This window comes from Trachemys scripta, chromosome 7 (assembly GCF_013100865.1).
Source record: "Trachemys scripta elegans isolate TJP31775 chromosome 7, CAS_Tse_1.0, whole genome shotgun sequence".
In the NCBI taxonomy this organism is placed as follows: domain Eukaryota; kingdom Metazoa; phylum Chordata; order Testudines; family Emydidae; genus Trachemys; species Trachemys scripta.
The window spans coordinates 46,687,026-46,701,800 of NC_048304.1; the positions used below are offsets into that span (position 1 = coordinate 46,687,026).

A 14,775-nucleotide genomic window follows, 5' to 3' on the forward strand; every position below is an offset into this window, starting at 1 on the left:
CCCCTTAGGTCTGGGGGGACCTCTTCCACTGCTCCTACTGTGAGGAGGGTCCACACCTCCTGCATGAGGAGTTGCTCGTGAGAGGGGTCCCTGAAGAGGGACGGGGAAGGGGGATGGGAGGGAGGGGTTGAGGAGAACTGAAGGGTATAGCCCGCCACCACCATGCGCAGGACCCAGCGGTCCGATGTTATATGTGACCAAGCACGGTAAAAACGGGACAGGCGGTCCCTGAAACATAGAGATGGATCCGGAATAGAGTGTGGTACGCTGTCCTCGATCGCAGCTTCAAAACCCTGGCTTATTTCCTGGCTGCGGCTTGCCTTGGCCATGACTTTGGCCCTGGTTAGGCGTATTGTTATGTCTCTGCCTGTTATCCCTGCCACGTCTGCAGTACGGTTCCTGTCGAGGACGAGGGTGGTACTGCCTCTGTGGTGGTTGGGGCTTGAAGGGTTTCCTCTGTGTCACTGGGGTATGCATTCCCAACGACTTGAGGGTCGCTCGAGAGTCTTTGAGGCTATGTAGTCTGGCATCCATCTGGTCCGAAAACAAGCCTGACCCCTAGAACGGAAGGTCTTGGAGGGTGTTTTGCACCTCTGGTGGAAGGCCGGAAGTCTGGAACCATGCCGAGCGTCTCATTACTACCCCTGACGCGATTGTCCTAGCAGCTGCGTCCGCGGAGTCAAGGGAGGCCTGTAGGGAGGTTTTGGCTACTGCCTTCCCTTCGTCCACTAGAGCCGTAAACTCGGGTTGTGAGTCCTGAGGCAGGGATTCCTTAAACTTGGAGACTGATGCCCAAGAATTAAAGTTGTGTCTGTACAGAATCGCTTGTTGATTAGCGATCCTCAACTGGAGGCCCCCAGACGAGTAGACCTTTCTCCCAAATAAGTCCAAGCGTTTCGCCTCCTTGGCCTTGAGGGCCGGGGCTTGTTGGCCATGACGCTTTCGTTCATTGACTGCGGAGACGACCAGCGAAGAGGGAGTTGGGTGAGAGAAGAAGAAGTCAAACCCTTTAGATGGGGCGAAGTACTTCCTCTCCACGCCTTTCGCAGTTGGTGTACTGGAGGCCGGCGTTTGCCATACTGTTTTGTAGTTGGACTGGACCGTTTTTATGATCGGGAGCACGATTCTGGAGGGGCTCTCCGGGCTTAAGATGTCGACCATGGGGTCCTCCTGCTCTACCGTCTCCTCCGCCTGCAAGCCCAGATCGAGGGCTACACGGCAGAGCAGTTCCTGGTGCGCCCAATGATCAATCGGGGGAGGGCCAGACACTGTTGTGCCCGCCACGGCTTCGTCTGGTGAGGAGGAAGAGGTCAGGGCCTTTTGCGCATCTTCGTCTTCCTGCAACTCCTCACCGACTGGGCGCTCCTCTGGGGCCCATCCCATGACGTGGGTCTGAGACGGTACCGGGCTCGGTGCCGAGTCTGCCCCTTCTTGCTCCGGTGGTCTGGAGACCATGGCCTCCTTGCGAGAGGGCGGGCGCCACTGCGGAGAGCGGGACCGGTGTCCCGAGGGCCCAGATCTCGAGGTCCTGGATGGGGGGCCTTGCTGGTGGTAGGCCCAAGGGGTCCAGAATGGCCATTGTCCTGGCTGGCCCCATTGAGGATGCCAAGCGGCTTCGTGGTCCCTACTGGCCTGTGTCCTGTGGGCATATCAGCCGTACCGGCCCGAGTCTGCCTCTGAAACCACGGACGGTGATCTGGAAGGCCACGGCGGTGCCGTGGGACGGTGCCGGTCCGGGGTCGGAGAGTAGTGCCTCCGTGACCGGGACCGGGAGTAGCATCTTGCCGATCTGGATCAGTACCGGTGACCACAGGATCGGGAACGACTACGGGTGGTCGGTCTCGGGGATTGTGTAACTGACACGTCCCGGTGCCTACTCGAGTAGGGCTGCTGGGTCGGTGCCGAGCGCTTATTGAGGCCCGACGGCTGTGCAGCTCTTTGCGCGGAGGGAAGCCGGGAGTCCACCGAGGCGGAGCTCGACCGGGACTGGCGCCGTGAACGGTGCCGAGATGGCGACCGTGATGGGCGCACCATTGCCGGCTTGCCTCTGGATGGCAGTCTCGGCGGAACGTCTTTGGTTTGGAGGGGGCCCTCAGTGGACAATTCAATGAGGTCCTTTGCTGCCTCAAATGTGTCCGGGGTGGAGGGCTGTTCCAAAAGATCCTCCAGCCCTTCCTCCTCACTCGACGCGCCTATCCCAGGGCTCGACGGGCCTTTCTACGCCGGAGCCACTGACACCGGGACTTGTGCCGGGGCCACAACGGCCTTAGGCGCACTCGAGGTCTTTGTGGGCGCTGCCCTCTTATGTGGGGAGCGTCCTCGGGCCTTGGGTTGGCCCCTCGATTTTGTCGGCGAAGACGACCGATGCCGGAGGTGTTCTCGCTGATCCGGTGCCGTGGGCTTAGGGTGCCCCGCCGGCGCCGGATCACGGACCGATGCCGGGGCACTCCGCACAGAGGCTGACGGTGCCGTCGAAGTGGAGGGCTGTAACGCCGTCTCCATGAGCAGCTGCTTAAGGCGAAAGTCTCTCTTTCTTAGTCCTGGGCTTGAAAGCCTTACAGATCTTGCCGCGCTCTTTTTGGTGTGCTTCCCCCAGGCAACGGAGACACGAGTCGTGTGGATCGCTTAATGGCATAGGCTTACGGCACATGGCACAAGCCTTGAAGCCTTGGGCGTGCAGCATGCCCTGCCGCCCAGGGCCAGTGCCGGGGTTGACCAAACACCTAATACAAGAAGTTTGAGTATTTCTAAAGAACTGATAACTGCTAAGCTTAACACTAGCTACTAAAGAACTGATAACTGTAAAGATAACACTAACGACTATGCTAAGGGACACTCTCAGACGAGAGACAGAGTTGTTCCAACGCCGCCACGGACGGTAAGAAGGAACTGAGGGAGGGTCTGGCCTGCAGGGATATATATATATACACCCTAGAGCAGGGCGCCGCTCTGGCGGGGGGGTGAGGGGAGGTCCCCTGCCGGCCCGACGGGAGCCGCTGATGGAAAAAGTTTCCGACATTCGTGCACGCGGCGCGCGCACATCTAATGTGTAATGAACGTGAACAATCACTCGAAGAAGAAACTCATTTTCTTCTCCAGCTCACGCAACCAGTCCAGCATGTAAAAGCATCCATAGGCGTAGCCCGTAATCATTGGAATTATTGCATTATATGGTTTTTAAACTAGTATTAGAGACTGTTTTAACAGTTTACCTGGCAAATCTTGACCAGGCCTGACTCCATTTTTCTTATTTATATTACAGTAAGTCCTCCGGGTTAATGTTGTTACGTTGCTGATCAATTAGAAACATGCTCATTTAAAGTTGCGCAATGCTCCCTTATAATGTTTGGCAGTTGCCTGCTTTGTCCATTGCTTACAGAAAAAGCAGGCCATTGGAGCTAGCAGGTGGGGGCTTGGAACCAGGGTTGACCGGCAGCTCCCCTATCAGGTCCCTGCTCCCCTAAGTTCTCTGTGCTGCAGCCACCCAGCAGGCTATCAATTGCCAGGCAGCTCAGCTGTCCCTCCCCCCCACTGCCATGTGCTGCTCCTGCCCTCTGCCTTGGAGCTACTACTGGGAGCCTCCTGCTTGCTGTGCGGGGTGGAGGGGCGGCGGAAGAGGGGTGCTAATGTCAGGGTGTCCCTCCCCCCTTGCTCCTGTACTCCCATCTCCTGTACCTTATCTCCATGGGGGATTGGGGGGACACTACAGGGCTCAGGACTGAGGGAGCTTGCTGGCAGCAGCTGCTGTCTCAACTTGCTAATCTACCTAAAAAGGCAATGTACTTAGAGTGGGGTCAGCATACTTAAAGGGGCAATACGCATCTCTCTCTCTCTCGCACAGGGTGTGTGTGTGTTGCTCTCTGTCTCCCCTCCCTCCATTCATGTTGCCTTGTAGAGTGTGAGGTTATATTAACAACAATGCATTAACCCTTGAGGGTTCAGCTGAGTGCTAGCTCATCATTTAGCAGTAAGGCATTCACTGGGAAATATCCCACCCTCTGACTTCACCACCTCATCATTGCTATATATAGTATTAAATTGTTCGCTTAGAACTTCTATAGTCTGTTGTCTGGTGAACAAAATGTCCCTGGAACCTAACCCCTCCCCCCCCTTTACATGAATTCTTATGGGGAAATTGGATTCGCTTAACATCGTTTTGCTTAAAATCGCATTTTTCAGGAACATAACTACAACGTTAAGCGAGGAGTTACTGTATTCAGAATACATCAGTATTCAGAGTAGCAGCTGTGTTAGTCTGTATCCGCAAAAAGAACAGGAGTACTTGTAGCACCTTAGAGACTAACAAATTTATTAGAGCATAAGCTTTCGTGGGCTACAGCATATAGGCTTCGGATGCATATAGAATGGAACGTATATTGAGGAGATATATATACACACATACAGAGAGCATGAACAGGTGGGAGTTGTCTTACCAACTCTGAGAGGCCAATCAGTATGTGCATGATGATTTACATTTAGAAAACTTCCTTCCCTCCACTTTAATAGAGGGAGGCAAATCACAGGGTACGTCTATATTTACCTCCAGGTTCGGCGGTAAGCAATCGATCTTCTGGGATCGATTTATCGCATCTTGTCTAGACGCAATAAATCGATCCTGGAAGTGCTCGCCATCGACACCGGTACTCCTGCTCCGCGAGAGGAGTACGCGGAGTCAACGGGGGAGCCTGCCTGCCGCGTGTGGACCCGCGGTAAGAACCTTGTAGTTCGAACTAAGATACTTCGACTTCAGCTACGTTATTCACGTAGCTGAAGTTGCGTATCTTAGTTCGAACTGGGGAGTTAGTGTGGACCAGCCCACATTTAACCTTTTTTTAAAACCAGCATTTGGAAGAAATATTCCTAACAGTAGAAAAACTCCAACGTGGACTGGACTAAAAACAAAAAACACAAGCAGTGAGGATAACCAGCCCAGGGCAGATAAAGACAAACCGTTACAGGTAACGGGGAAGTGTCATCATTTGCCAACTATTATTCTTAGGATAAATGCAAATGGCAAACCTACCGCATTCATGAAGTCGTCATTCTTGAAAAGTATTCTCAGCAGATGGCCCAGCATACACTCTGGATCTGCTCGACCTGGCAAGGCACAAAGAAGGGGCTGAGCTAGTCATTCAAACCTCCTTAGCTAAACAAAATACTACAACCAAAAATGAATGGAAGAGCAAAGAAAGGAGACAGTCGCTTGGTAAACTGGACAGCTCTAAATGGCTTGTCGCTTAATGAGCTCTAGGCTTCATGGCCAACACTGAAGTATAAAACTAGGTCATGTCACAGAAAAACCGGCTGTGGGATACCCCAATTATCAGGATCGATCTTACACAAAAGACGACTTACATGAGAAATCATGTGAATTAAGACATTCAGTAGTTGAGATCAGGGTGGATAAAAATCAACGATTTTTTAAAAAAAATAAAAAATTCAGATTTTTTTATTTAAATCAGATTTTTTTGATAAAAGGTTTTTGAGGAAAAAACCTATCTAAAGATAGTTTTAGATAAGATACCTTATAACTCAAAGATATCTCATCATGGAATAGGAATGATAAATTCTAATTCTATAGTATGAGACAATATATTCATGTAATGTTTAAGAAAAGTTTTGTAAATGAGTTCCAACAGTTCATGGATTAAGGACCCAATCTTATGGGGTTCCACAGGCTTCTATTTGGGTTAATCTTTCTATCTACCCAATGGGACTTAGTGCTCAGTCTAGAAGATACCATCAGAGATGCTTAGTTTTGTAGTTCTCAAACTGAGAATTTGTATCTCTAGAGGTAACATGCTTATTAACAGCAAAAATGTTTTTAAATAAATAAATATATAGAGGTGAGAAATAATAGACCTCAACTCTATTGTCCCTCTGCAAATTTGTGTATATAGAGTCAATCCCTAACCTCTCTCTAAAAGTGCAAAGTTTCAACAAGTTCAATGAATAGAAGATTGTTGGGGGCGGAATAGATCTGGACAAGGAGAAGGTGTCTGGAGATAAATGCGAGAAGCGAGGGACATATGCTTGTTTTGTTAAAATATTATATGTTTGCTATTGAAGAAAAAAATCCAAAATACTTTACGTTGTTGTTTTAGTTAAATAAAACAATTTAAATGTCTGCTTGCTGATGGCCCCCTCTAATACAGCATGGCAAGAAATTCCTCCAAATATTAATGATTAACCTGTTGAATTGGAGATAGTTCACCTCCCAATGACTTCATAAATATCTGCTTCAATTACCTTTGGTAAATGAAATAACCAATCATTCATTCATTTTCTGATATAGCTGTAAAACTAATCTTAAAAGTTTTTTAAAAAAAAGCTCTGTTTAAAAATGTAGTGTGTACCTTCTAAAAATGAAACCTACTTCTATCTCTGAGATGTGAAGAATATGTATTAAGGTTATAACAACCAACAAGAATGCACTTTTCTGTAGAAAGCCATGATTTAAATCAAATCCACCCTTGTTGAGGTAGCATTTTTCCTTCCACACCCATACTGCCTAAGGGCTCCACCTCCCTAAAACAGTGCCTCCAGCCAAAATGTAAAGAATTTTCACTCAATGCCATTAGAAGCCACTATCATTGTTGTAGCCCTGGAATACTGAAGGACCAATCTATTCTCTGTGGCTGCAGTGCTGTTCTATGTCCAGTCACTAGAGGGTGCATGAGAGTCAGACTGCAATCTCTAACCTCTTCCAAATTGGATATCTGGAGACCCAGGCTAGGTTTACATTTAAAATTTAGGTCAACAGAGGTAAAGGATCTGGAAAAAGAGTTAAGCAGTGAGAAGGAAAAATCTGCAGATGATACAAAATTACTCAAGATAGTTAAGTCCAAAGCAAACTGTGAAGAGTTACAAAAGCAATCTCACAAAACTGAGTGACTGGGCAACAAAATGGCAGATGAAATTCAATGTTGATAAATGCAAAGTAATGCACATCGGAAAACATAATCCCAACTATACATACCAAATGATGGGATCTAAATGAGCTGTTACCACTCAAGAAAGAAATCTTGGAGTTATTGTGGATAGTTCTCAGAAAACATCCACTCAACGTGCAGCAACAGACAAAAAAGCTAACAGAATGTTGGGAATCATTAGGAAAGGGATAGATAAGAAGACAGAAAATATCATGTTTCAGAGTAGCAGCAGTGTTAGTCTGTATCCGCAAAAAGAACAGGAGTACTTGTGGCATCCGAAGAAGTGGGCTGTAGTCCACGAAAGCTTATGCTCTAATAAATTTGTTAGTCTCTAAAGTGCCACAAGTACTCCTGTTCTTTTTTTAGAAAATATCATATTGCCTCTATATAAATCCATGGTATACCCCCATCTTGAATATTGTGTGCAGATCTAGTTGCCCCATCTCAAAAAGATATATTGGAATTAGGAAAGGTACAGAAAAGGGCAACAAAAACTATTAGGGGTACGGAACAGCTTCCATATGAGGAGAGATTAATAAAACTGGAATTTTTCAGCTTGGAAAAGAGACGACTAAGGAGGAATATGATAGAGGTCTATAAAATCATGACTGGTGTGGTAAACGTAAATAAGGAAGTATTAGTTGCTCCTTCTCATACACAAGAACTAGGTGCCACCAAATGAAATTAATAGGCAGCAGGTTTAAAACAAACAAAAGGAAGTACATCTTGAAACAACGCACAGTCAACCTTAGGAACTCTTTGTCAGAGGATGTTGTGAAGGCCAAGACTATAACAGGGTTCAAAAAAGAACTAGATAAAATTCATGGAGGATAGGTCCATCAATGGCTATTAGACAGGATAGGCAGGGATGCAAAACCATGCTCTGATGTGTCCCTAGCCTCTGATTGCCAGAAGCTGGTAATGGGTGACAGGGGATGGATTACTTGATGATTACTTGCTCTGTTAAATCCCTCTGAAGTATGTGGCATTGGCCACTGTTGGAAGACAAGAAGCTGGGCTATATGGACCATCGGTCTGACCCAGTATGGCCGTTCTTTGTTCTTATGTTCTCATGAGCTCTGGTGCTCAAGGGCATGAAAAATAGAGACCACTGTGCACCATGGCTATGTCAACCTAACCCTTGGTGTAGACACAGCTAGGTCAATGGAAGAATGCTTCCATTGACCTAGTTACCATCGCTCAGGGAGGTGGTGAACTTACAGCGATGGAAAAACCCATTACATTGCTGTAGGCTGCGTCTACACTATGCTGCTATCATGCTTCTAGTATAGACAAGGCACAAGAAAAGTATCTCCAAATTAGTCCCGACATCAACATCCAGAAAAGCCATTCAAAATTGTGCCTGGAGCCTAGACCTCTTACAGTCAGAAATGCCAGGTGACAAAACTATAAAACAAGGTTAGTAAGCTGAGTAGTGATGCCAGGACTTAACCATCAGCGAGGACCTTCAGGCTAGTTTTTTTGGGTATATTTTAAACATATGAATGACTAATTTTCTCCTGAAACAGATTGGGGTCACACACAAGGCATTGTGTTTACCAGGCCTTACCAGGGTGTCTGTCATCAAATGGGTCCGGATCCCCCTTGCGGTATTCTTCAGTCTCCTTCTCAATTAACTCAGACATTCTAGGGAGGGAGTAAAAATCAAGTAAACATGCCACATGCATTTTCTTTCCCCAATGGACAGCTCCTAAACACTCTATTTGCCAAAATACTATAACAACCCATCAATTCACATTCAAACTGTACTCTGTGAACCACCAGAAGATTCCAGGCATCCACTGGATACATATAAGAGCGAGTGAGAGAGGATGCCTGCCCCTCCCAAAACACTGATCACATATCAACGTTCTAATGATATGCTAGCAGGCTATACTGAAGTAGCTTGACCGCTTCTCTTTGCGGAGTCCCAAAGATGGAGAGAAAGCACTTTTTCCTCTTCTGAAAGAGGCAGTGCATCCAGCTGAACTGCTTCAATGCTATGCATAAGGTGAGGACACAAAGAGAAAAACCATCCTGCCGTCACACTACCTCAAAACTCTGGCACTGATGGCCTTCAAGATATCAGGTAGGAAACTCCTGCCCACTCTAGCCTCCCCGGCACAGCATTTCAGATTGCTTTTTGCCTCCCTGACATATAGATGAGCCACTGTAATTCATAAGGCTTTATTATTTTTGCTCTGGGGAGGTGGGGGGGTTGGAGGGAGGGTTAAAGAGGAGAGAATTTCTCACCACCACATACTCTACTACAAGAAGTAAAGATGTCACATGAGAAGGCTTTCCACCCCGTCCTTGCTCAGGCTGTTGGCGTAGGGGGCATACCCTCTGATTTCTTCCCCCTCCTCAACCACCTGAAATAACATTGAGGGATCTAACCCTGCTCAGCTGGGCCCCTGCTCAATTCCTCAGACAATTAGTCAGCAGTTGTGGGGCTGGAGTAAGGATGGACTCAAGCAGCCACGCCCCCAGCCCCCATGGAGCCTTACACCAGACTAACTGTTCATCTGTACCAGGCAGGAGAGTTATGGGAGCAGCTTTAAAGTTGTACATTCCCCTTGCCTGAGCCATGACATTAAAGCTATAGGCAAAATTCCAGACAATGACTAGCAGCCTGAACAGTTATAAGAAATTCTATGTTCCTGCTCCTCTAGGAAGAGCAGAAGAGGTACCTGAGAGTGGGAAATGCTAAGTCATCAGAGACACTGATCATTATTTTACAAATGAAAGAAGACCAACAAATTTTTTGGCATTAAATGCTCCCCTATCTGTTTTTCTGAAGTTTTCCAGCAGAAGGATACATGAATTAGGATAAAGTCAAGATCTGAAATTCAAAGCCTTCAGCAAATTCATCTTATTCCCATGGTGTCTTTCCTTCCCCCCCTTAGTTTAGGTCTCACTGAGGCAGCTACAGAGTCTGTCTATAGGTCCTTGTCAGGATTTTGATATTTCAGGTGCTGATGATGAGCCTATGGTCTATTACAGGTTAGGCAAGTCCACTCGAGCAGCTACTTTCATTCCTAGAGGAGCAAATGCACTTCTCTTTTCCTGGGGATTTCCCCTAGAGTGTGCTGCAGGATTCCACTCAGTCACCATCACCTTTCAGTATACACCTCTACCCCAACATAACGCGATCCGATATAACACGGGTTTGCATACAATGCGGTAAAGCTCTGATACGCTGCTCTGAGCAGTGTGTTAAGAGTGCCGGGCCGGGCCCGAGGGGTTGAATAAGGGGCAGAGGGTCTCAGGGGCGGTCAGGGACTCCTCCCCCGCCAGGGTCTAGGCGGCAGGAGCTGTGGAGGAGGCAATTTTGGGGGCCCCGCAGTCCCCGAGTGGCCCAGGGGATTAGCGGGGGGCCGGGAGCAGCCCGTTCCGCTTCCCTCGCCCCGGCCGTGTCGCTCAGGGGAGTGGTTTTGGGGGAAGGGATCCCCCCGCACTCACCGGCAGCGGCAGAAGCGGAGCAGCCCAGCCCCAACCCGCTCCACTCCGCCAGCTCCCAGCCGCGGCACTCTGCTTCCCGCCACAGGTGAGTGCGGAACCTTTCCCCAACCTCCCCTCCCCCCCAGTGACACGACTGGGGCAAGGAAAGCGGAGCGGGCTTGGGCCGCATCACTACGCTTCCCGCTACTGGTGAGTACGGAGGGCATCCTTTCCCCAACCTCCCCTCACTCACAGGCGGCAGGAAGCGGAGCGCTGCGGCTGGGAGGTGGCAGAGTGCAGCGGGCTGGGGCCATGTTGCTCCGCTTCCCGCCGCTGCCGGTGAGTGCCTGTCAGGGAGCGGGGGGTGTGGACAGGGGTCGGAGCAGTCAGGGGACAGGGAGCAGGGGGATTGGGTAGGGGGTGGGGTCCTGGGGGTGATTAGGGAGAGGGGTCTCTGGAGGGGGCGGTCAGGGAACAAGGAATGGGGAGGGGGGACCAAAGTAAATTCGATATAACGTGGTCTCACCTATAATGCGGTGAGATTTTTTTGTCTCCTGAGGACCACGTTATATCGGGGTAGAGGTGTATATCGGATGCTTCTGAGGAAGAGCAGAAAGGAGCAAAAGTATCTGTTGCAGTTCATGATGAAGGAATGTATCTATCTGCCAAATCTGGGCATGTTTTACTATATTAACAACAGCTTAACATGGTAATCAGTAATGACCAGGGAAATCACTTGTCTTGCCAGAGACAATTAACTTTCACAAGACTCTTTGCCCTGTAGGGTTCCAGTATTTCATGTTTGTCAGCCTGATTCTGAAGAGAAGTAAACTGCATCTTGCACTAAAAGATTGCTGAATTTGGGCTCTGGTGGATTTCTAGCAACCGCAAGTTGTACAATTGGGTACACCTTTATATAGAACATCCTACTGTCAACTCTAACAATTTTTCCTTGGGAATTAACACTTTGAGAGTGCCTGTTGAGCACAGAGACCATGGGGAGACAGAGGAGGAAATGTGATCTGAGAAATCAGGTTTATGGGTTTGTCTACACATAATCTGCTACAGCACCACCGCTGTAGCACTTCAGTGAAGATTCTTACCTACTTGGACAGGAGGCCTTCTCACACCCCTGAGCAACATAGTTATACAGACCTAATTTCCTAGTGTAGACCAGGCCATAGACTAGTTAGACCTTTCTAGGGATGGGAAGTACCATTTAACCTAAAAATAGTACCGTTTAACCTTTTAAAATTCTATCAGTTAAACAGTTAACCGTTAAGGAGTTCACATAGGCGGTGAACTGGGGTGGGGTGCTGCAGCACTCCCACATTTTATGCAGGGCTCCTCTGCCACCTGTGCCCAGCATCCAAGCTGCCAGCCCAGGTTGGGGGGCTCTGCTGCCTCCCTGTGCTCAGGGTTCCAGCCACCAGACCAGACCTCTGCTGCTGCCATGTTGGCCCCGGAACCGGCACTCTGGCTGCCCAGGGCTGGCCGCAGGGAACCCAGTCATGGGAGGCAGCTTAGTTTAATTGTTAACCTAAACCAGGGGTCTCAAACTCAAATGACCACGAGGGCCACATGAGGACTAGTTCATTGGCCCGAGGGCCGCATCACTGACACCCCACCCCATCGCTGCCCCTTCCCCCACTCCACCCCTTCCATGAGGCCCCGCCCCTGCCACGCCTCTTCCCACTCCTTCCCTGCCCCCATTCCAACCCCTTCCCTGAAGTCCCCACCCCATTTTCCCTCCTCCCTGCCCCCAGAGGGGGCAGGAGGGCTGTGGTGGGTGCTCAGGGCAGGGAGTTGGGGTGTAGGGTGCAGCAGGGGTGCAGCAAGGGGTTGGGGTGCAGGCTGTGGCAGGAGGTTGGGGTGCGGGGTGCAGGAGGGAGTGCAGGGTGTGGCAGAAGCTTGGGATTCAGGCAGGGGGCTCAGGGCAGGGAGTTGGAGTGCAGCAGGGGGTTGGGGTGCAGGCAGGGAGTGGGGGGCGGGGTGCAGGAGGGCTTCGGGCTCTGGCCCGGAGCTGCTTACATAGAGCGGCTCCAGGGTGGCAGCGGCGCACACCGGGGCCAGGGCAGACTGCCTGCCTGCCCTGGCCCTGGCCCCGCCCTTCCCCCGCGCCGCTCCACTCCGGGAAGCAGCTGGAACCATGTCCCTGCGGCCCCTGGGGGAGGGGGGATGCAGGGCTCCTCGCGCTGCTTGCCACTCCTCCAGGAAGCTCCCTTTGGCCTCGCTTCCCGGCCAATGGGAGCTGCGGGGGGGTGGTGCCTGGAAGCCAGTACAACACGAAGCCCTCCGCTTTCCCCCCCTCCTCCTCCCCATTCTGGCTGCAGGGACGTGATGCCAGCCGCTTCAGGGAGTGGCGCGGGTCTTGCGAGCCATGGGGGGGCAATCCCGCGGGCTGGATGTAGTCCATGGGCTGTAGTTTGCCCACCCCTGGCCTGGAGGTAGGCCGGGGGGGGGGGGGCGCTGGCCTCTTGGCGGGCCGCAGGCAATAGCCCTGCGGGCCGCATGTGGCCCACGTGTTTGAGACCCCTGACCTAAGCCGATAAGACTGCTTATTGGTTAATTAGTTACACTTTTACATCCCTAGGCCTTTCAAGCATCTTGAATTTCAGACTGAACTGACAGATAGGACAGAACACACATGTAACATCAGGCCACCTGGCTTTGGTGGGCAGTCAAATCACGTTATGAGCAGTCGGTCCCATGGAAGAGAACATTACCATAGTCAAACCTAGGGTGGGTGGGTGTGTGGGTGTGTATATATTATATCATGGACTATGTTTGTAACTGAGATGAATGCGTGCAATCACTTAGCTAGTCAAAACTCAAAAGCACTCATTTTCTAAAGCTGACCTGTGAAGTGGAAAGAGAAATGTGTTTCTTTAAAATGCATGACAGCGGTCTGAAAGAGTTCTTGCCTCACCGACAACCACCCTCCAAGAAAGTTTGTTTGATTTTCCCCCTTAACCCTCCCCCTCACCCCCAAAAAAATGCCTTGAGTGTTTAGTCCCATTTTTCCTTTTTGGTTGGATAAATCAAATTTTGATTGGTGGCTCTGTCAACCCTTAACTGAAGAAGTGGGAGTGGTGAATAATTAAGTTTCCCTTCCCAAGTGCTTAGTTCAACAGGTGTTGTTTAAAAAAAAAACAGAAACAAAAATAAGGTCTTGAACAAACTGAATAAGAGTCAGCTCCCTCTCAGTTAATGTTTCCTTGACTTTCTTGGTGTATCTGACGTCATACACCTACTAGTTTTCCAGTCATCCATACAATGCAGAACCTAGAGTTTTTCACGTGAAGACAAAGCAAAAGCACATGCCCCCCATTTTGTTTTGTTCGTTCCCAATCTCTTTATCTTCTCTTTGCAGGTTATATTTGAAAAGACTATGGGTCAGATCCTCAAGTGCACCTGAGCTAATCACCGCACATCTGAGGGAGAGTGAGGTAAGGGGACATACATAGGTAGCTTTCTACCTCCTTTACTTACAAACACATGCCACTTAGGAGTGTGTAAGTTACGCCATGTGTACATACAGCTCTGGTGAAAACGCTCTATGCCAATGGGAGAGAGCTCTCCCCTCAGCATTAAAAAAAAAAAAAAAAACAAAAAACACCCTTCTGACACTCTGGGATATACAAGCCTATTTGGAGACATTGTTTTATATGCTGCCTGTCACTCTGTGAGTCACGGACTACTTCCATTTATTGTCATTTAATTTTACTGTCACATTTGTAATAGTTACCACAGGTTACATTGAAGCCTTGACACCATGAGAGTTTGCCTATAGCTGACAATTCATTTTTTTCAGAGCATTTCTCATGATGCTTCAGTACAGCCTGCAACACCACACTTTGGTGTGTGCTGTCAGCACATTTCATGCAGTTTTACCCCTCAAAGATTTCCTCTATTTCAACTCGGAAGGAGGAAGGAAACAGAAAAATGTCACTCACTGACAAGCATGACCACAAGTTCCTCTGTCTTAGAGTCTACAACAATATACAAAAGAGTCAGATGTGCCTTGAAACATCACCGAGCACAATCAATCTCTGTGGGGAGCATCTAATATCCAGAGCGGAGACACCCCAAGAGACTCCCTTAAATCTAGGCAGACGCCAGTCTGGAGCACTTCTACATCCTGTCCTCAAAGCAGATGATGGAGTAAAGCTATGCTGCTAAGCTCCTGAAAGTTGGGACTCTCTTATTGCTTTCTACAGCAATGTAAATTCAGCTACTGCTCAGTCCAATGGATCCTCTTCACCAGTTGCCTTAAAGCAATCTCTATATCTGCCTGAAGCCAAAAATGTCAACATGCCAGATCCGTACTGAACTTTGGCATCACTTCCATAAAAGCAAGGAGCAAGAGCCAGCTGCTTTCCAAAACCACTCCGCTGAAGCT

The 14,775-nt window shown here is 49.2% G+C and overlaps 1 protein-coding gene across 1 annotated transcript in view; it reads right to left on the bottom strand.

Annotated features, from left to right (window-relative positions):
• DCAF1 (DDB1 and CUL4 associated factor 1) overlaps positions 1 to 14,775 on the bottom strand; it is a 113,703-nt gene that overhangs the window by 84,573 nt on the left and 14,355 nt on the right. The window contains exons 3-4 of the mRNA XM_034775400.1: positions 8,503 to 8,579; positions 5,024 to 5,097 (exon numbers count right to left, since the gene is read on the bottom strand). Coding sequence (XP_034631291.1) covers positions 5,024 to 5,097; positions 8,503 to 8,579 — 151 coding nt within the window. The remainder of the gene's footprint in view (positions 1 to 5,023; positions 5,098 to 8,502; positions 8,580 to 14,775) is intronic.